This window comes from Somniosus microcephalus, chromosome 26, assembly GCF_052327205.1.
Source record: "Somniosus microcephalus isolate GS21.2 chromosome 26, FLI_Smic_1.0, whole genome shotgun sequence".
NCBI classification, from domain to species: domain Eukaryota; kingdom Metazoa; phylum Chordata; class Chondrichthyes; order Squaliformes; family Somniosidae; genus Somniosus; species Somniosus microcephalus.
In genome coordinates, this window is record NC_141012.1 from 3,078,858 (window position 1) to 3,099,942 (window position 21,085).

General features: G+C 47.9%; 1 protein-coding gene across 2 annotated transcripts in view; it reads right to left on the reverse strand.

Moving 5' to 3' along the window:
- Positions 1-6,971: 6,971 nt before the first annotated feature.
- Positions 6,972-21,085, reverse strand: part of hyou1 (hypoxia up-regulated 1) — a 28,052-nt gene continuing 13,938 nt past the window's right edge. The window contains exons 14-24 of one of the 2 annotated variants that reach the window (XM_085967681.1): positions 20,681-20,741; positions 19,318-19,400; positions 18,274-18,468; positions 17,627-17,805; positions 14,508-14,595; positions 12,433-12,555; positions 11,198-11,331; positions 10,556-10,640; positions 8,910-9,177; positions 8,031-8,164; positions 6,972-7,389 (exon numbers count right to left, since the gene is read on the reverse strand). In XM_085967681.1, coding sequence (XP_085823807.1) covers positions 8,031-8,164; positions 8,910-9,177; positions 10,556-10,640; positions 11,198-11,331; positions 12,433-12,555; positions 14,508-14,595; positions 17,627-17,805; positions 18,274-18,468; positions 19,318-19,400; positions 20,681-20,741 — 1,350 coding nt within the window. In that variant the 3' untranslated portion in view covers positions 6,972-7,389. The remainder of the gene's footprint in view (positions 7,390-8,030; positions 8,165-8,909; positions 9,178-10,555; positions 10,641-11,197; positions 11,332-12,432; positions 12,556-14,507; positions 14,596-17,626; positions 17,806-18,273; positions 18,469-19,317; positions 19,401-20,680; positions 20,742-21,085) is intronic. The other variant, XM_085967680.1, reaches the window with a different exon arrangement.

Below are 21,085 nucleotides of genomic sequence, written 5' to 3' on the forward strand. Positions count from 1 at the left end.
CAGGTAAGGACATTAGTGAACCAGACGAGTTTTTACGACAATCCGGTAGTTTCATGCTCACTATTACTGACACTAGCTTTTTATTCCATTAATTGAATTTAAATTCCCGAGCTGCCGTGGTTGATTTGAACTCACATCTCCGGAACATTAGTCCAGGCCTCTGGCTTACTAATCCAGTAACATAACCACTAGGCTACTGTTCCCAAAGAAAAACTTGCATTTCTATAGCGCCTTTCACAACCACCAGATGTCTCAAAGCGCTTTACAGCCAATGAAGTTCTTTTTGAAGTGGAGTCACTGTTGTAATGTAGGAAACGCGGCAGTAAATTTGCGCACAGCAAGCTCCCACAAACAGCAATGTGATAATGACCAGATAATCTGTTTTAGTGATATTGATTGAGGGATAAATATTGGCCAGGACACTGGGGATAACTCCCCTTCTCTTCAAAATAGTGCTATGGGATCTTTTATGTCCACCTGAGAGGACAGTTGGGGCCTTGTTTTAACGTCCCATCCAAAAGACGGCACCTCCAACCGTGCAGCACTCCCCCAGTACTGCACTGGGAGTGTCAGCTTAGATTTTGTGCTCAAGTCTCTGGAGTGGGGATTGAACCCATAACCTTCTGACTCAGAGGTGAGAGTGTTACCCACTGAGCCGCTGGCTGACCAAGAGGGCAGTTAAGAGTCATCTACCTTGGTGTGGGACAGGAGTCACATATACGTCTAGACCGGGTAAGGACGGCAAGTTTCCTTCCCTAAAGGACATTAGTAAACTAGTTGGGTTTTTACAAGAATCCGACAGCTTCATGGTCACTGTTACTGATCCCAGCTTTATATTTCGAGAACTTGTTAAAACTGAATTGAAATTCGCAAACTGAATTTCTGTGTCCCAAATTGAGTTTGAAAATGCCCGAGGAGAAACCAGCTCCCAAGAAGGGCTTCAAGAAAACTGTGAATAAAGCACCAGCAAAGGGTGGCAAGAAGCAGAGAAAGTCGAGGAAGGAGAGTTACTCCATCTGCCCTCGTGGATGGAGATAAAGATCCCCTGTATCATCATAGCTTTCACCGACAAAATATTTTGGTAAACAAGGTAAAATATATATTTTATTTGGTTTTCAGGCTGTGGCCACGAGGAGTTGGTTCTGGGTGTTCGATTGTTTTTGCAGCTAAGTGTTCACTTAAAAGGCATTATGAGGATGTTGCCAGGACTGGAGAATTTTAACTATGAGGAAAGATTGGATAGGCTGGAGTTGTTTTCTTTGGAACAAAGGAGGCTGAGGAGACTTAATAGAGGTGGATAAAATTGTGAGGGGCCTAGATAGAGTGGATAGGAAGGACCTATTCCCCTTAGCAGAGGTCAATAACCAGGGGGCATAGATTTAAAGTCATTGGTAGAAGGATTAGAGGGGAGTTGAGGAGAACTTTTTTCACCCAGAGGGTGGTGGGGGTCTGGAACTCACTGGCTGAAAGGGTGGTAGAGGCAGAAACCCTCATCACATTTAAAATGCACTTGGATATGTTTTTGAAGTGCCGTAACCGACAGGGCTACGGACCAAGAGCTGGAAAGTGGGATTAGGCCGGATAGCACTTTATTAGCCGGCGCGGACACAATGGGCCTTCCCTTCCCTGAAAGACATTGTGTTTTTACGACAGTCTGGCAGTTTGTGTGGTCATATTTTCCCAGCGAGAGCCCACAAATTTTATTGAATTCAATTTCATGACTTACCATGGTAGGATTTGAACTCTCAACCTACAGGTTTCGAATTTTTAAAAATTCATTCCTGGGATGTGAGCATCGCTGGCAAGGCCAGCATTTATTGTCCATCCCTAATTGCTCTCGAGAAGGTGGTGGTGAGCCGCCTTCTTGAACCGCTGCAGTCCGTGTGGTGAAGGTGCTCCCACAGTGCTGTTAGGGAGTTCCAGGATTTAGACCCAGTGACGATGAAGGAACGGCGATATATTTCCAGGTCAGGATGGTGTGTGACTTGGAGGGGAACTTGGAGGTGGTGGTGTTCCCATGCGCCTGTTGCCCTTGTCCTTCTAGGTGGAGAGCTCGCGGGTTTGGGAGGTGCTGCCGAAGAAGCCTTGGCGAGTTGCTGCAGTGCATCTTGCAGATGGTACACACTGCAGCCACGGTACGCCGGTGGTGGAGGGAGTGAATGTTTAAGGTGGTGGATGGGGTGCCAATCAAGCGGGCTGCTCTGTCCTGGATGGTGTCGAGCTTCTTGAGTGTTGTTGGAGCTGCACTCATCCAGGCAAGTGGAGAGTATTCCATCACACTCCTTACTTGTGCCTTGTAGATGGTGGGGAGTCAGGAGGTGAGACACTCGCCGCAGAATACCCAGCCTCAGACCTGCTTTTGTAGCCAGAGTATTGATGTGGCTAGTCCAGTTAAGTTTCTGGTCAATGGTGTCCCCAGGATGTTGATGGTGGGGGAGTTGGTGACGGTAATGCCGTTGAATGTCAAGGGGCGGTGGTTAGATTCTCGTTTGTTGGAGATAGTCATTGCCTGGCACTTGTGTGGCGCGAATGTTACTCGCCATTTATCAGCCCAAGCCTGAACGTCGTCCAAGTGTTGCTGCAAAATGCTCCCCTGAACCTGTCGTTGCTAGCGGCAGGCGGAAAGGCAGGGGGCGCCACTCAATATCCGATCCGGAGCGCTACCGGGGCGTTGCACGCTCGACTAACGTCACGCTCTGTGGGTGCAGGATATCGCGGCGGTAGTGTGTCGCGCCGCTGCAAAATTTCTGGTCAATTTTGCGAGCGGCGCAAACATCGCCGTGCCTGGGCACTAGTTGCTTTGCACCCCATTAGCGCCCTCTTAAGGCGCTAACGGTAGGCAGAAAGCAACCGAATTTCCCCCCAAGCTGTTGTTGTTGACCATAGTGTGCAGACCAAGTGGAACCCAGGCCTCCAGTGTAACTCGCACTAGATGTTAGTGACCCAGGCAGATCTGAAACCATTGCTCTGTACTGCAACGGAGATTTTGAATGCAGTAATGCTGATTGAGCCCATACCACCACCACCCTCCCACCACCCTAAATTGTGGCCACATTCAAAAAACCTCAAAATAATTGCACACACTCCAAGTATTTTACAAAAGCTCTGTATTTAAATTGCTCGGCCTCTCACTGGACAAAATACAATTACAATCAGTGTGTCGGTCATCTTCTGTTGTCCAACGCTTGGTAACGTGGCATAAATGAATAAAGGTCGTCTATGAAATCAGCCTCGTCTTCAATTCATCCAGAGACCCCTGGGCCTCGGGGCGCTTTCAAAATATTGCCAGCAAAAAATGTTAAACCGAAAAGATGTCTCGCTCTGCCCTGTAGCCTCTGCCTCCTAACCGACACAGTCATTAAAACCGTCCCCTGCAGAGGTTTGTTTATGCAATCGTCAGACCCAAAGGTCTGAGCAAACGGTGAGCCGAGAGATCTGGAACAGTTATAAGCAACTCTTGAAAAACACCAGGAAAATGAGTATTTTTATAAAATCAACTAGAATTTTAATAACATGACCCAGGTCAGGCTTCCCAATGGACTGGAGGTGGAATATTCCTGTTAACTTAGTCTGAGTTTACATAAATAATCTAAGTAACCCCTTCTCCAGCTAGGTTGTTTGGCAGTGGGAGTCCTCAACGTTACAACCCCTTCAATAGAGGAACCTGCTACCCTGTGGCGGGAGAAGGTGACCTCCCTGCTCTGCCTGTTTCCCCACCTTGCATGGCAGAGCTGGTTTGGAAAGCAGCAATATTCTCCCCCCCCCCCCCAAACTTCTTAGGACAAACTATTTACATTCACGCGATACGATGCATGAGTCACCAGGACAGCCGCCAGCCTGTACTGCTGCTGGTGGAGCAGAGGGGTTGCACCAGCGATCAAAACTTGGGATCAACTCCAGGCCAGGGACAGAAAGCAAAGACCCAGAATTAGTCAAGAGATAGTTTGATGCTGTAATGGAGGACAGAGAGAAAGAAGACTAGGTTGTTCTTGGACAGGTGACATAGGCGGCCGTGTTTACCTGTCTATCAGATGGAGGCTAATCCACACAGACAAGTCCCTTGCTTGGTCTCAGCCTCCTGGTCAAGCCTATCTTCCATTAGGATTGAGCTATGTTCACATGTACAGGCAGAGAATGAAAAGCAAAAGGTCACATCGGAGCAAGAGCCCATTACTCTGCAATTAGGGGTGCTGTGTGCAACAGCACTGTGTTATAAAACCACTCACTGCCAGGGTGGTAGATGAGGCATTCATTGCCATAAAAAAGATATACAGTTCATCCTTCCTCATTTTAATGAAAATTTAAGAAACCAATTTCACCAACTAGGCAAGCGGTAAATCAAACCCAGAACAGGAGGTTCAAGGAGGCTTTCGCTGCAATACAGAAGCCCATTTAACAGCAGGTACTGATTAGGTATAAGAGTGATTTAGTCATTTTAACTGGGAAAATTCCCAACCAGACAGACTCCTCCACGGCTGAGACACACTGCCTGCAGAAGTAACGCAGCCCCAATACGGCAGACGCATGAGCTAGCATTACCTGGCATGGTCTCAGTGTGGGTACAGGGAGATGGGATACAGGTCTGACAGCATCTTGTGAGAGGGCCAGGAGGACAAGGTGCCACACTGGAAGAACGTGGGACCCAGTAATGGCCCGAGATCAGAGAGCAGTGTGCAGTCTCACTTACGGCACACGTCTTCAGAGCTCAGTTATGACAGATGGCAGAGTGTGCAGTCAGCCACTGACAAATTCAGAAAAATAAAAACATTTTATTGGAGAGGGAACAACACTTCAGATAAACGTAACTTGTAGGGACATGATGGAGTCTTGGTGAATCTGGCTGTTTGAGAGCTTGGACAGAAATGGCCCCTAATTCAGTCTGGACTTGAGACATTGGTCAATGACCATTGACTAGAAACAAGAATAAACCTGGTCCCAATTTCATACCGATTCCCTACGCTCACTTATACCTCACGGCAGCTGCTGGGCTGAGCGCAGTATCAGAAGAAATTTTATTTTATATTTTATTTTTTGAAATTATACATTCAAAAAACCTCCAACAGTAGGGGGAAAATCCCACTCGGAATAATGTAACCTACAACACAAACAGTACTGAGGCACTGACCTTCAGTAAGTTCAAGTACAGTCCAAACCACTGTAGTGATCATCTGTGCATCTGGTGAGATTAGCTCTCGAGCCATCACCTTTGGAAAAGGAGACTGGAGTTGGAGGGTGAAAGTGGAGACAGAGACACCCTGGTATTTTGAGTCGGTCGGACAGGTTTCCCTATAATTAAACTAGAAACCAGTCTCCATTCACTCTCGTCTTCAGCAAACTAGATGCAATTTAAAGGAAAGCACTCCCCTGCAGAATAATAAATAGGTGTTGGACAGGGTTTGACAGCAAGCCAAGGCCCAGTTCAGGTGAATTTTCCCCTCGGGTTTTAATGTCAGTCACAGGTTCAATGCTTGGCCCTGGGAGTGGACACTCAAAAATCAAACTAAACTATTGTCATTAAATACAAACACACACCACAGATTGCAGACCAGAAGCAGCAATTTTATGCACCGCCACCCAGTTGGTTACTGCTATCGGCCGGCATGAGGCAGGAATCCAAGCCGAGAGTAAATTTGGGAGAAATCGAACCCCTCTACAGTCACATTTAATACCCAACGGATGTCGAGTGGTTAACGCCGGCTCAAGATACTAGAGACAGCCAGCTCTGAAATCACACCTCTGGCAGTGGCCTCAGAGCAGCAGCTTCTCAACATCAGAGAGCGAGCAAGTGCCTTCAGGGCTCCACTGTTCTAACACATTTTAAGAAACAAAATTGAAGTGTGCAACAAGCAGAATGGATAATTCGAGGGCCAGTGTGTCACCTATGGAGCAGCACATACACTGGAGAATGTCACAAAGGGCTTCACCATAGAATGAAGCTTAAGCAATGTCAAAATCATCTTGCCATGTAATATTCCTGAACGCATTCCAGCCTGTGATTTCTTGCAGGCAACACGGGGTGCAGTACCCTACAGACCCCGCTGCCCCCCCCCCCCCACACACCCCCAGGCACAGCACAGCCAGAGTTTGCAGGCGTGGTTTTAGCCCACATTTTTAAGCCAAGTTATATATTTTTTTTTAAACTTCATCAAGGACGGGTGTGCCAGTGCACAGAGCTGGACGGGTGGCCCAATGATCGAAGCGCTGGATCGATTCTGAAGCCTGACTGCACCACACAACACAAACTGGAGTTAGAATCAGAGCGTCAGTGGGCATTTTAGGGAAACAGCGGACTCACGACATCAGACAGGATCCGACAGCAAGGGTCAGAGGACAAACACTTGAAGCTGAGTTTGCCCCGAGCCCTTTGCCCAACAAGGCTGCAGTGTGGAGTGTCAGCGAATTCACAGAGTTGCCCACCACCATTCTGGATTAATTTGGTGTTTCTAGTCCGTCCATGTTGCAAGAGTTTCCTCAGGAAGTAGTGCCGCATGACCGCGACTGCTCAGCACCAGAAAAACCCTGCTTCGAACTGAGCTGTCAGTGGATGCTCCCTCTCCCCGCATTTCATTAGGGGAGTCAGGAGAATGTTAGGATGGGGAGCACCACACCTGCTGGTTGGTTATGAAGGCAGGCTTGCAGCAGCCTGGGTCACTAGGCTCCAAACATCAAGCCAGGTATACGAGAGAAAAAAAAAGAGGAAACTTGCTCTACATTCACCTTTACACATTCTGTGCATGTAGCGGATAGCTGTACCGTGAGGCAGGAGGCTCCCCTGTATAATGAGGTGATCTCCCCTCCCCACCATAGCTCACAGACCCTGCCAACTTATTTTTAAAGCTGTGTGCCCAGCTCTGGAATGGGCTCCAGGGCTGTTAATTTTTGATTTAATGGATGCAACTTCCCCCCCCCCCCCCCCCCCCCCCCCGAGCTGACAATTTAAAGCAAAATTAACATACTTCAATTCAGTGCAATAAATTCACTCAACCATTCATTTTAAAAAAACAAGGGAGGGTAGAAGCGACAGGAACAAAAACAAATACACTTGGCTTCCAGTGAGTCAGGAAGTTTTTAAATCCCTTTGAACATCAACATCCTTCCTGCAAACACTGCCTCCTGCTGGTCACTAATGGCGGTTTCAACGGTACCTGGGTTTACAAGTACAACTCTCCAACAAGGTCAGTCACAGGGAAATCCAGTTTTTAAAAAAAAAAAGGAAATGTACACCTCTGCTCCAAATCACATATCCTCGTTCTGTTAAATTATGGCAAAGTGGTCCATTACGTAAAAAGTAATGTCATATAAATAGAGGTGGTGCTGGACCCTGGAGGGGTTACAATTCATCCGGAGGGTGTTTGTCTGGCTTGCTTGCGAGCTTCTTCTCAGCTGTACCTGGAAGAACAACAATCTTTGTTAAATACAGAAACTATTGCAAGGAGCAAAATACAGTGAAACATTGATTTATTTATTTTTTAAACAAAAACGAGGATGCAGAGGAGATTTACCAGAATGGTCCCAGGGATGAGGGACTCCAGTTACGTGGAGAGACTGAGAAAGCTGGGGTCGGTCTCCTTCGAGCAGAAAAGGTTAAGAGGAGATTTGATAGAGATGTTCAAAATTATGAACGGTTTTGATGGAGTAAACAAGAAACTGTTTCCAGTGGCAGGAGGGTCAGTAACCAGAGGACACAGATTTAAGGTGATTGGCAAAAGGGCGACATAAGGAAACTTTTTCTTTAAACACAGCGAGCTGCTGTGATCTGGAATGTGCTGCCTGAAAGGCTGGTGGAAGCAGAGTCAATATAACTTAGCGAATTGAAAAAGAAACATTTGCTGAGCTCTGGGGAAAGAGCAGGGAGTGGGACTAATTGGAGAGCTCGCTCAAAGAGCCGGCACAGGCACAATGGGCCGAATGGCCTCCTTGTAAAGTCATTGCTGCAGAAAACAAGAGCAAAACTTTTTTCCCCACACGAAGGGAAAGTTTCCAGTAGAGGTTTTATTTCCAAAGCCAACCATATGTATAGTCATACGTACTCAGAGCTCCTCACCTTTACTGGCCTCTAACTCTACTGGATCTGATATCTTAGCCTCACCATCCTCGGTGTTGCTTCTCTTAGTTTCGCTTTCTGTAGGTGGAGCCTCTTCGGGTTTCACCTCTTCCTTAGTCTCTGTCGGGAGGAAATATTCCCGTTAGTGATCCATCACTGCCCAACAGGACGTGCAGCCTGTGCAAAAAGAAAACTCCAAGTATACGTAACAAACCGACAGAGCATTATTTTTCGTTCCCTCCTCTCCTGAAGGTGCGGACTCTCACTGGGGTACGGGTTCCCTCCTCTCCTGAAGGTGCGGACTCTCACTGGGGTACGGGTTCCCTCCTCTCATGAAGGTGCGGACTCTCACTGGGGTACGGGTCCCTTCCTCTCCTGAAGGTGCTGACTCACACTGGGGTACGGGCCCCCTCCTCTCCTGAAGGTGCTGACTCTCACTGGGGTACGGGTCCCTTCCTCTCCTGAAGGTGCTGACTCACACTGGGGTACGGGCCCCCTCCTCTCCTGAAGGTGCTGACTCTCACTGGGGTACGGGTCCCCTCCTCTCCTGAAGGTGCTGACTCTCACTGGGGCACGGGCCCCCGCTTCTCCTGAAGGTGCTGACTCTCACTGGGGTACAGGTCCCCTCCTCTCCTGAAGGTGCTGACTCTCACTGGGGTACAGGTCCCCTCCTCTCCTGAATTAATGGGTTTAAACTTCACATATGGCCCTCACCCCACCACCCCCCCCCGCCCATGGTACACACCCATACAAGCCATGGAGACCCCGATCAAGGGCTCGACCCACCAGTCCTGCCAGACACTGCAACTCCTCAGTTACATCCGTGGTAATAGTGCCCCCCTGTCCCACTTTGCAATGAGCTCACCTGTCTCTCCTCCCGTGTCTTTCTCAGGAGGTATAACTCGTTCGCTATCAGCAGCTGTTGCATTCGTGTCCTCCTGGGTCATGTTTTTGGCTTCTTGTGTTGTGTTCTCCTTCCGGGGCTTGGGTTTCGCAAACTTTGCTTTGTTGAGTAGGTATTTGACTTCTCGATCCAGGAGAGTCAGCTTTGCCTCGATGTCCTTGGAGAGCAGGACGGGTTTGTCTGTAGACGGCAGCTTATTCTGCTCCCCCACAGTCGTGTTTTTCCATGTCTGAAACACGAACGAATACATTAAATATAACTTAACCGCAGAATATTCCTGGGTGTCCCGCCTGGACACCCCTGGGTACCCCACTGCCACAGATACCAATTGGTCCCCGATAGCTCACACTGGTGTACGGTTTCAGATACAGACAGTTTTGATATCGCACGCCGGGGTCCAGTTCCAGATACTGGACTCGTGCCTCATTCAGGTGGCCATTCCTCTTGCGTGAACAGACAGCTCATGGTCATGGAGGGCATCAGATAGAGACAGAGTCTGCTCACCCGGTATCCAGAGGCATATTTAGCAGCAGAGGTCACCAAACAAGGAACCAAAAGCCAGGCTGACGTTATTGCTCTTCCTCCCCCCCCCGGGGTCACTGTAGCTCACCCCCTCCCCCCACCATCTTGACTGAGATCAGCCTGCTCAGCAGATCTAGAGATCAGCTCAGTCACACACGGGACAGTAAATTCACTCACTAGGCCATTTGGGAGTGGGGAGGGGAGGGGCAGAGCCCCAAGCAGTGGGTTCAAGCTGTGCAGCTTCCTTAGTTCAACATTCCCTCCTTCACCTCATCCCCCACCAGATGATTTAGCACAAATTAACCCCTCTTACATATGCTAAGAAATAGGAGTCGTCGGCCAAACGGCCCCTCGAGCCTGCTCCACCATTCAAAATGATTATGGCTGATCTTCGACCTCAACTCCACTTTCCCGCCCGATCCCCATATCCTCGATTCCCTTAGTACCCAAAATACTAGCGACCTCAGCCTTGAATCTACTCAACGACTGAGCCTCCACAGCCCTCTGGAGTGGAGAATTCCAAAGATTCACAACCCTCTGAGTGAAGAAATTTCCCCTCATCTCAGTCTTAAATGGCCGACCCCTTATCCTGAGGGGAAACATCCACTCAGCATCTACCCTGTCAAGCCGTCTAAGCATTTTATACATTTCAATGAGATCACCTCTCATTCTTCTAAACTCCAGAGAGTATCGGCCCAATCTACTCAATCTCTCCTCATAGGACAGCCCTCTCATCCTCATTCCCAGGAATCAATCGAGTGAACCTTTGTTACACCCCCTCTAAGGCAAATATATCCTTCCTTAGGTAAGGAGACCCTCAGGACCCCACACGAGGTCAGCTGAAAAATTAGATTCAGACTCCGAGGTCGAGTCAACAATGCCAAGACTGCAGGCAACACCTCCGCAATAAAACATTAGCAATTGAATTAATACCACCCCCCATAAAATCCTTGCTCTCTATCCCTGCCGCTGGATAGGAAAGGATTGAATAAACTATCATAAGGCTTAGTTTGCAAAACTCAAGTCAGCTTTAACCCTGTTTAATAGCGTTGTCCTCAGTGACAGTCTGATTCACTCCTACTTACCGTTGTCTCGGTGATGACCTTTTCCAGTGTGTTTAACTCCACCTCCGTGAAAATCTGCTCAGCTTCTGGAATGAGTCTCGCTCCCCTGAAGTCACAAACACAACAGACAGTAAGAAACGCGGCGAGGAACCTTCCCATCTCCCCGTCCATGAGAGTAGGTCCTGGCAACCATGGTTACTTCCAAGCTTTAAACATTTTGATTCTAGAGTTTATCCCGGGAGTAGCTGAGCAGGGAGGTCCCCGGTACAATCCTTGGTCTGTGCCAAGTGAGCCAGGGCACGACAATCGACCTCAGCACCACTGGGGTGGGAATAAATAAACCAGGGACCCTGCTGATCTGGTGGCCCCTACGTGGACGACAAGTGAAAACAGAATTGGACTGAAGTACAATTGATCTCCGCCTCAGACTTAATAGTCCACCGACATAGACCATTTGGGAGTCAGGTTCGAAGGGTACCAGTGCCGATAGAATCATCCCCCAGTGCCAATCACTGCCAGTGCCCATGGAATCATCCCCCAGTGCCAATCACGGCCAGTGCCCATGGAACCACACTCCAGTGCCAATCACGGCCTTAAGGAGCAGAGAAATGATTTATAAAACTCCTCCCAGGATGAATTTCTCAGCTCCACCGGGATACTTACTCGAGGAAGATGGCGGAGTGATTGAGCATACTGTTCAGTGCAGCCAGACGATCCGGCCACTTCCTCCTCTCTTCTACTTTGAAGAAGAGCTCCTTGCACAGCTTCCGTAGCTCAGAGAGCTTCGTTTTCAGTTCCTAAACACACAAAAGTACATCTCACTGGCTTTGCTTGGTACATCCCACCAACATGCAACAGAATGTACACAATACGGAATGTATCGCAGTGTTTGGCTCCTGTAGCAAGGCTACAGTGGAGGTGTTACATAAGAATAGGAGCAGGAATAGGCCACTTGGCCCCTCGAGCCCGCTCCGCCATTCAATAAGATCATGGCTGATCTCGGGCTCAAAGCCACTTCCCTGCCCGCTCCCCATAACCCTTCACTCCCTTATCTTGCAAAAATCTGTCGATCTCCACTTTAAATGTATTTAATGACCCAGCCTCCACAGCTCTCTGGGGCAGAGAATTCCACAGATTTACGACCCTCTGAGAGAAGAAATTCCTCCTCATCTCAGTTCTGAAAGGGTGACCCTTTATTCTGAAACTATGCCCGAGTTCTAGATTTCCCCACGAGGGGAAACACCCTCTGCATCTACCTTGTCGAGCCCCCTCAGTATCTTCTTCTTCTCTTCTTCTTAGGCAGTCCCTCGGGACCGAGGATGACTTGCTTCCACATTAAAAATGAATTCTCAGGTGACTGATGAGTCCAATGCGGGACCTACAGTCTCTGTCACAGGTGGGGCAGACGGTGGGTGGGGTGCTTGGGTTGACATGCGTTCCTTGCACTGGGCTTCCGCTTGCTCCCGGCGAAGAGACTCGAGGTGTTCGGCGCCTTCCCGGATCTTATATGTTTCAATAAGATCACCCCTCATTCTCCTAAACTCCAATGAGTATATGCCCAGCCTGCTCAACCTTTCCGCATAAATCAACCCCCTCATCTCTGGAATTAACCGAGTGAATCGTCTCTGAACTGCCTCCAATGCAGTTAAACTTAACAAGGTCACACCTGGAACCCAGCATCAGCGATATTGCCACCCTGCCAGAATAAGCAAGACACCAAACAACTCACTCCCTGGTATCTGTTTTGTATAAAGCGCTGGATTAGATTCCAGGCTCATACTCACCCAATCTATTGTTTTCCATACAGTGCATACCGATGATGTATGATCTGCTGCTGGACCAGTTATCTCCCCCAAGTGCTAGAATACAAACAGCAGCCAAATAAAACAAGTTCAAACCTTGGTGGTGGCAGCATATCCATCCTCGTCCAACCAGTTGGAGACCTCGCTGAGTTTAGCGGAGATCTGGTCCCGTTCATCTTGTGTCGAGACTGCCTGATACTCATCCTGGTGCAGCTTGTCCTGGGGAACAGCAGCGAAGGTTAGCAACTGCAGGCTTAGAAAGTAAATCCAGACACAGAATAACCTAAACCTCAAAGAAAAAAAAAAAGGGGTAGCCTCCGAATACTTTCCCTCCGCAGAATGTACCTGGCCTCTGCTCAAACGTCAGAGCTAGCTTGGAACTCCTCAGTGCGGGGACGGAGGCATGAAGCAGCACAGGTACGCTGACCACCTGTTAAACCCGCTGCGTCAGGCACACCCCCCTCCCAAAATACCATTCCCATCACACCTCAAGCAGACATTTATCTTCAGCCAGCAGATTAAAATAGAAAGACAGACTTGTAATTAAAAAGCACCTTTCACAACCTCAGGACGTCCCAAAGCGCTTCACAGCCAATGAAGTACTTTTGAAGTGTAGTCACTGTTGTAATGTAGGAAATGCAGCAGGCATTTTGCACAGAGCAAGCTCCCACAAACAGCAATAAGATAACAACCAGATAATCTGTTTATTTTTTATGTTAATTGAGGGATAAATATTGGCCCCAGGACACCGGGGAGAACTCCCCTGCTCTTCTTCGCAATAGTGCCATGGAATCTTTTACATCCACCCGAGGGGGCAGACAGGGTCTCGGTTTAAAGTCTCATCTGAAAGACGGCACCTGTGACAGTGCAGCAGTGGAGTGTCAGCCTAGATTTTTGTTTGTGCTCTAGTCTCTGAAGTGGGACTTGACCCCACAACCTCTGACTCCGAGGCAAGAGCGTGCTACCCACGGAGCCACAGCTGACAAATAAATAACGTTACTTTAACAATGGGAATTATACAGTTCCCTACCTCATAACGAAGCTCACAGCAACAAATTGCCTTTAATGACTTAATACTAAAATACAGATTAGCACTACCCTACATAAAGTCAAACAAAGGGTTACAAGGTCAAATAAAGGTTAGTTACCACTCTGGAATTCACTGCAGTCACGTCTCGAGTCTGTTCTAACAATATGGTGGCTATGTGCACCTTGTATAGAGAACTAGTTTACAAGAATCTAACTGCCGTCCTTACACAATAGTGACCACGGGATGTCAGTTAACATGGCGGCTGAATTATGTTAAATATATAGTTATCAATTTTCTCTTTTCCAGCACGCCCTTAAATTACACATCCTCTTTCCATACAACATGGTCTAACTGTTACAAGGACATGTGTTATCATAAATACAGAGACATTACTCAAAATATCGGTTATTTAAAAAAGGTTCACATTGAGACACGGTATCAAGACATTTGTTCGTACTCTAGCCTTAACACTTTCAACCAGACTGCCTCTCAAGATTGCTGATAACTACACTCCGTAGCCCAGCATCAAACATCTTTAAAGCACCTATAGAAAGCAGAAAGCATAACACACCCATTAGCAACCCACACCTCTACAATTTTAAAACAAGTTCCAACCCACGTACAACCAGCAGGGAAAATACTCTTGCAGAAGAAATTACTCTTTTAAGGGATCAGATTGCAATGCTGAAGTTCACTGGATCCCTGTGAAATGCTCTGGAACACAAAGGCTTTGACAGCGGTCACTGCACAAGACCAGGTGTAACTGTGGCCCCAGAGACTCATGGCCCCAGTCTCGCAATACAACTGCACCAACCTCACTGTGCGTTGGCACTGAGGTCTATAGCAGGAGAGAACAGCATAACTCTCAACCATCCCAATGTGCTTCACACAAATCACACTCCAGTGCCGTCCCTGTTGCGTAGATCTTGCGCTTGGCAGCAGAGTTACTGTACCGAGTTACAGAGTACACCTTCCAACAAAGCTAATAAAACAGCCCATCCCCAAAACTGCGGAGTTCATCAGGAGTTGAGATTCAATGCCCCGCACCGCTTGCCGTCAGAGGTCGGTCCTGGTGGGTATCTTGGACACTTCACATGACCATCAGTAATTGGTCAGGATTACGAGTGACGGGATAGCTTACCTGTGTTTCAAAGATGAAAGCCTCCAATGAATTGGCCACTTTTTCACGCTCATGTTTTTGGAGGTCCCGATCTGTAAGGTCCTGAAGCCTAGATGGAAACACAGGAGCAGTGAGGGACTGCAAAAGGAAAAGGAATCAGGAAGTGTCAAAATGGCTGAAGCTTGCACTGGGTTGGGGGTCTACTGGTGCAGTATCTGTAACTGTGGCTAGGGCTGGACTCCCCTCAAATGATGACAGGTTACAGCAAGTCCCACTAAAACCCCAGCCTCTGGTGCAGCACCTCTCCCATCATGGAATCTAATTGTATTCCGAGTAATTCCAGTGTTTAGAATCATAGAATGGTTACAGCACAGAAGGCGGCCCACTCCCCCGCAGCCCTGCAAATTTCTTTCCTTCAGATACTTATCCAATTCCCTTTTGAAAGCCACGATTGAGTCTGCCTCCACCACCCTTTCCGGCAGTGCATTCCCGATCCTAACCACTCGCTGTGTAACATCGCCTTTGGTTCTTTTGCCAATCACCTTAAACCTGTGTCCTCTGGTTCTCGATCCTTCTGCCAATGGGAACAGTTTCTCTCTACCTACTGTCCAGGCCCCTCATGATTTTGAACACCTCTATCAAATCTCCTCTCAATCTTCTCCGCTCCAAGGAGAACAACCCCAGCTTCTCCAGTCTAGCAACGTAATTGAAGTCCCTCATTCTCGTAAATCTTTTCTGCACTTTCTCAAAGGCCTTCACATCCTAAAGTGCGGTGCCCAGAATTGGACACAGTACTCCAGTTGGGGCCGAACCAGTGTTTTATACAGGTGGTTCATAATTTCCACACTTTTGTACTCTATGCCTCTATTCATGAAGCCCAGGATCCTGTAAGCCTATTTAACTGCTTTCTCAACCTGCCCTGCCACCTTCAACGATTTGTGCACATATACCCCCAGGTCTCTCTGCTCGTGCACCCACTTTAGGATCGTACTATTTAGTTTATATGTCCTCTCCTCATTCCTTCTACCAAAACATATCACTTCACACTTCTGCATTAAATTTCACCTGCCACATGTCCGCCCATTTCACCAGCCTGTCTATGTCTTCCTGAAGTCTATCACTCTCCTCACTGTTCGCTATACTTCTAAGTTTTGTGCCATCTGCAAATTTTGAAATTGTGCCCTGTACACCCAAGTCCAAGTCATTAATATATATCAAGAAAAGCAGTGGTACTAGAACCGACCCCTGGGGAACACCACAGTATACCTTCCTCCAGTCCGAAAAACAACCGTTCACCACTACTCTTTGTTTCCCGTCACCTAGCCAATTCCGTATCCATGTTGCCACTGTCCCTTTTATTCCATGGGCTTCAACTTTGCGGACAAGCCTATTATGCAGTACTCGAACACCTTTTGGAAATCCATTTACACCACGTCAACTGCATTACCCTCATCAACCCTCTCTGTTACCTCATCAAAGAACACAATCAAGTTAATTAAACATGATTTGCCTTTAACAAATCCGTGCGGCTTTCTTTAATTAATCCACACCTATCCAAGTGACTGTTAATTTTGTCCGATTACTGTTTCTAAAAGCTTCCCCATTACCGATGTTAACAATGGTGTAACATTTGCAATTCTCCAGTCCTCTGGCACCACCCTCGTATCCAAGGAGGATTGGAATATTATGGCCAGTATCTCCGTGATTTCCTCCCTCAACATCCTAGGATGCATCTGCTCCTGGTGATTTATCTACTTTAAGTACAGCCAGCCTTTCTGATACCTGCTCTTTATCAATTTTTATCCTATCAAGTGTCTCCACTACCTCCTCCTTCACTGTGTCTATGGCAGCATCAACAACGCGTATTTATATAGCACCTTTAACGTAGTAAAACGTCCCAAGGTGCTTCACAGGAGTATTAAGACAACAAATTTGACACCGAGCCACATAAGGAGAAATTAGGGCAGGTGACCAAAAGCTTGGTCAAAGAGGTAGGTTTTAAGGAGCGTCTTAAAGGTGGAAAGAGAGGTAGAGAGGTGGAGGGGTTTAGGCAGGGAATTCCAGAGCTTAGGGCCTAGGCAGCTGAAGGCATGGCTGCCAATGGTGGAGTGATTATAATTAGGGATGCTCAAGAGGCCAGAATTAGAGGAGCGCCGATATCTCGGGGGGGGGGGGGGGGGGGGGGGGATTGTGGTGCTGAAGGAGGTTACAGAGATAGAGAGGCGCGAGGCCATGGAGGGATTTGAAAACAAGGATGAGAATTTTGAAATCGAGGCATTGCTTAACCGGGAGCCAATGTAGGTCAGCGAGCACAGGGGTGATGGGTGAACGGGACTTGGTGCGAGTTAGGACACGGGCAGCAGAGTTTTGATCACCTCAAGTTTATATTGGGTAGAATGTGAAGCATCTTCTTCCTTGGTGAAGACAGATGCAAAGTACTCGTTTAGTACCTCAATCATACCTCTGCCTCCATACATAAGTCTCCTTTTTGGTCCCTAATCAGCCCCACCCTCCTCTTACTACCCTTTTACTATTTATATGCCTATAGCAGACTTTTGGATTACCTTTTATGTTGGCTGCCATTCTATTCTCATACCCTCTCTTTGCTCATCTTACTTTTTCACTTCTCCTCTGACCTTTCTATATATAGCCTGATTCTCAGGTGTATTTGCAACCTGACATCTGTCATACACACTCTTTTTCTGCTTCATCACATTCTCTATCTGTTTCGTCATCTAGGGAGCCCTGACTTTAGTTGCCCTGCCTTTCCCCCTAGTGGGAATGTACCTCAACTGTACCTGAACTATTTCCTCTTTAAAAGCAGCCCATTGTTCCATTAGAGTTTTGCCTGCCAATCTTTAATTCCAGTTTACCCGGGCCAGATCCGTTCTCATCCCAATGAAATTGGCCTTCCCCCAGTTAAACATTTTTATTCGAGATTGCTCCCTGTCCTTTTCCATAGCTAATCTAAACCTTATGACACTTGTCTTTCCATTACCCGGCTGGGAAAAGTATTGAAAACATGCGTCACTCAGTAAAGTCTGTACGGTTGTAAATTATGTTTCCGCTAATCTTCATGTTTTCTCTGCCTCACTCGGAGGCGGAGGGGATTTCAGAGCCGTTTAACGAGCTGCCCTTACTTTTTTTGTGATTGGCTCATTTCCTCTTGCGACAGATCTGGCAGGTCCTGGATTTCCAATTCGACAGTCACCTCCTCACTAATTTTCACCTTCTTGGGTCCCTTTGGCTTCTTAACCTCCTCCGTTTTATTCATTTCTGGATCTTTCGCCTCCTCCTTCCCATTCTCGACTTTCTTATCCTGCACAAAAACAAAGTAAAACCCAAATCAGCGACACATTTACAGCAAAACACCAACTCCAGAGCTAACACTGCAAGTACATTTCAAAACCCAGTCAACAGGAATTAACTCCCAGCACTCATTAAATAAAGAGCATCTAAGCCTAGGCAACACACAGGCACTGCAGTTGGTTTCAGCATCGCCGGGCTGGGTGGTGAGGTTAAGAGACAGCCTGCTCCCATCCAGCTGCTCTGCCGAAAAATTCACATCTGGACAAACGAGAATAGGCTCGGGCTTGGCTGCGATGCCTCCCATGAATAGCCTGCCGAGACACTCTGCCTCAGCTCACACGTGTAGAATGGCTGTTTGGGGGAGGTACCCGAGGGCACTCTGCACCCACGCATCCCAACAATGACCTGGCGTCTACAGGAAAGCTAATCACAGAAACAATATTCGCCTCGCAGGTCACCCAGCGGAGCGTCCCCATACCGGAGTTTCAGGCTTCTCAGATTTGGCCTGGTCCTCTCCTGCTTCAGCCTGGTCTGCTTTCTCTCCGTCGGATTCAGCCTTGCCTTGCTGCTCGGGCTTGCCGTTCTCCTGCTCAGTGGGAGTTTCTCTCTCTTTCGGGGTCTCTGGTTCTTCCTGATCGTCCTTCTCACTTTTACTCGGGGACTCCTCTTCATCCTGCCAACAATGGGAAAAATAAAAGAATTTCAGCAGCAGCAAGACATTCTTCCAGCTTCCACCGACAGTCAAGAGGGGGGGGGGTCACCTGGACTGCTCATCTTCCAGTGACTGTCCACCACTCAGTAACCAGCTGGTTGAATACACGGGGCTGAACTCTGCAGACAGAGCATTCAAACAGAAACACAGACACTGTCCCGTCTCAACAGGGACTGCTGGCCAGCGAATGACTTACAGCAGCATGCAGCCACCTCACCTTCCCTCCTGTGCCATAAACACCGTGTCCTCCTGAAGAAATTGCACCATTCGGACCAACATCATGTGTCACAGCAGCGTGTGCGTGTTCCACAACACAGCGTGCAATAATACAGGAAAGGCCAAAACATGGGGCTTATCCGATGACTGGATGACGAGATCAAGGCACCACTTTCCTGACTGCGCAGAAAGGTACCTGGTTACCGTGCAGCCTTAATGCAATCATTTATTTTGCCATCTTTCTCTCCACCTACAGACACCAAGTCTTACTGATGTACAGGTCCACGGATACCAGTAATGCTCCAGTGCCTTCATGTGCGAGCCTTGACAGTGAGCGTCAGCGGGCCATCACAGCCAGCGTTGATACAGCCCTAACTCCACGTCCACACTGTCCAGCAGAGGTCACTGGATAGTGATCAGGGGATGCTGATTTTTTTTGTCACATCCTTTCTTAGCCTCGAACCACTTCTCAGCTGAGACCAGATGGAAGCACAGACCGGAAATCAAACTAGAGCTCTTCTGGTCTGTATGACTGTGTCTTTACCCACCAGGAGAGCTACACAAGGTTGGAGACCAGAGCGGGAGTACACGTACCTGCACAGATTCAGTCAAGTTCTCCTTGCCATCTGTTTCGGAGCTCCCACCTCCAAATAAACTAGAAATGGTGTTCCCAAGCTCTGCAGAGGAGATCAGACTATGAGAAACTGCAAAACACTGCACCGGAAACAAGGCCTTTACCCAATAGCAGGTTAAGTTAATTTTTTTTAAAAACAAAGCTCTTTACAAATAAACTGCAACACGTGCACCCTGCCACACCCTCCCTGTGACTCCCTGCTGCGGTACAGTTCCACAGGCCCCGGCTGCCCTCTGGGTCCCTCACACAAGTGGCCGTGGACAGCGAGTACTGGCAGGCCTTTCAACCTTGGAGCACAGAACAGCCAAACCCAACCTGGGCCTGGCCGAATGCCCACAATCACCAGCGGAGGACACTGGAACCCAAAGCACGACCCCTGGCCGAGATTCTCACCCTAGTTTAGGAACATCACCTCATTGGAGACGAGCTAAACCTGTACATATCAAGGATCAAACCTGCAATCCCCTGGTGTTCATGGTTCAACCACTCACTGAATAACTGAGCTGTTGGGAGGAAACACAATAAAGAGGGAGAGCAGAACCAAGCCTGAAGGTTCCAGGTTAGTCGTGGGCAAGTTCTTCTTCAACATAGTAAGTGGAGACTGCTTTGTTCTCAGGATGTGGGCAATGACGGCAAAGCCACATTTATTCCCATGTCTAGTCGGCCTGATTGGTGATAAGTCCTCTTCAAACTTCATAGCAATGGTTTGTTTACAGAGCTGAGAGGCTTGCTAGGCTACTTCAGACAGCACAAAGAATCTAGCATGTAGTGTGGGACTGAGACACGTGTAAGCCAGACTGGGCAAGGACGGCAGGCTCCCTTCCCTGAAGGGCATTGGTGAACTGGTTGGATTTTTACAACAAGCCGGCAACTCCGCGGTCAATTTTCTGGTGCCGGCCACAAATGACCTGATTCACTACACGCTGTGGGATTTAAACCCTGGGTTGCTATTTCTGCACCATAACCAAATATATATGGCATAACCACACCAACAAATGGTGCTTTTAAAAAGAGCTGAGGGTACCATTAGAGTGACACATTGGGAATCAAGCTCTGCAGAGTGACAGGAAGCAGGCCTACGGCCACAACAGCCCCACAGTGTGCGGGTAACAGGGAGTCGGACTGCTCACAATCAGAGTCCAGCAGAAATCTGGAGAAAACCTCCAGCCACCGCAGAAAGAAAACGATGTTTCCAAAAATTAAAAAAATTCAACTTTTCAGATTATAAAACAGGAGCCTTCGTTCAGCAGCGCACCATCCGAAGTAGACGGTAACCTACTCACCGGTCAGGAGTGTCGCTGATACTAAAGCCACAATACTCACTGGTCAGGGTCGACTCTTCCTCAGGTTCACCATCCTGCACCTTCTCAAACACAGCTTCCACCTACACCACAAGGAGGCAACAAAATTCAAACAAAGGTCAATCTGACGGGATTTATTTTCTTTTAAATGGTGTAAGCGAGTGCTCTGCAATACGTTCACCGCCAGCCACATGTAGCCAATTGCACTTCTGATTAAATAGAAAGTGAGTAATCGACACTGTCGTTACGCCTGCAACCTCAATACTCATTCATAGTGTGTGTGTGTGAACATTAACCTTATTATACATTGGTTGGTAAAATGGCAAAAATTAAAAGCAGAGTGTGCGAGTGTTGATTCGATGGTTGCAAGTGCTTCACTTCCTTGGTTACTGAATGGCAGTAGAGGTGTGTTAAGTAAATATACACA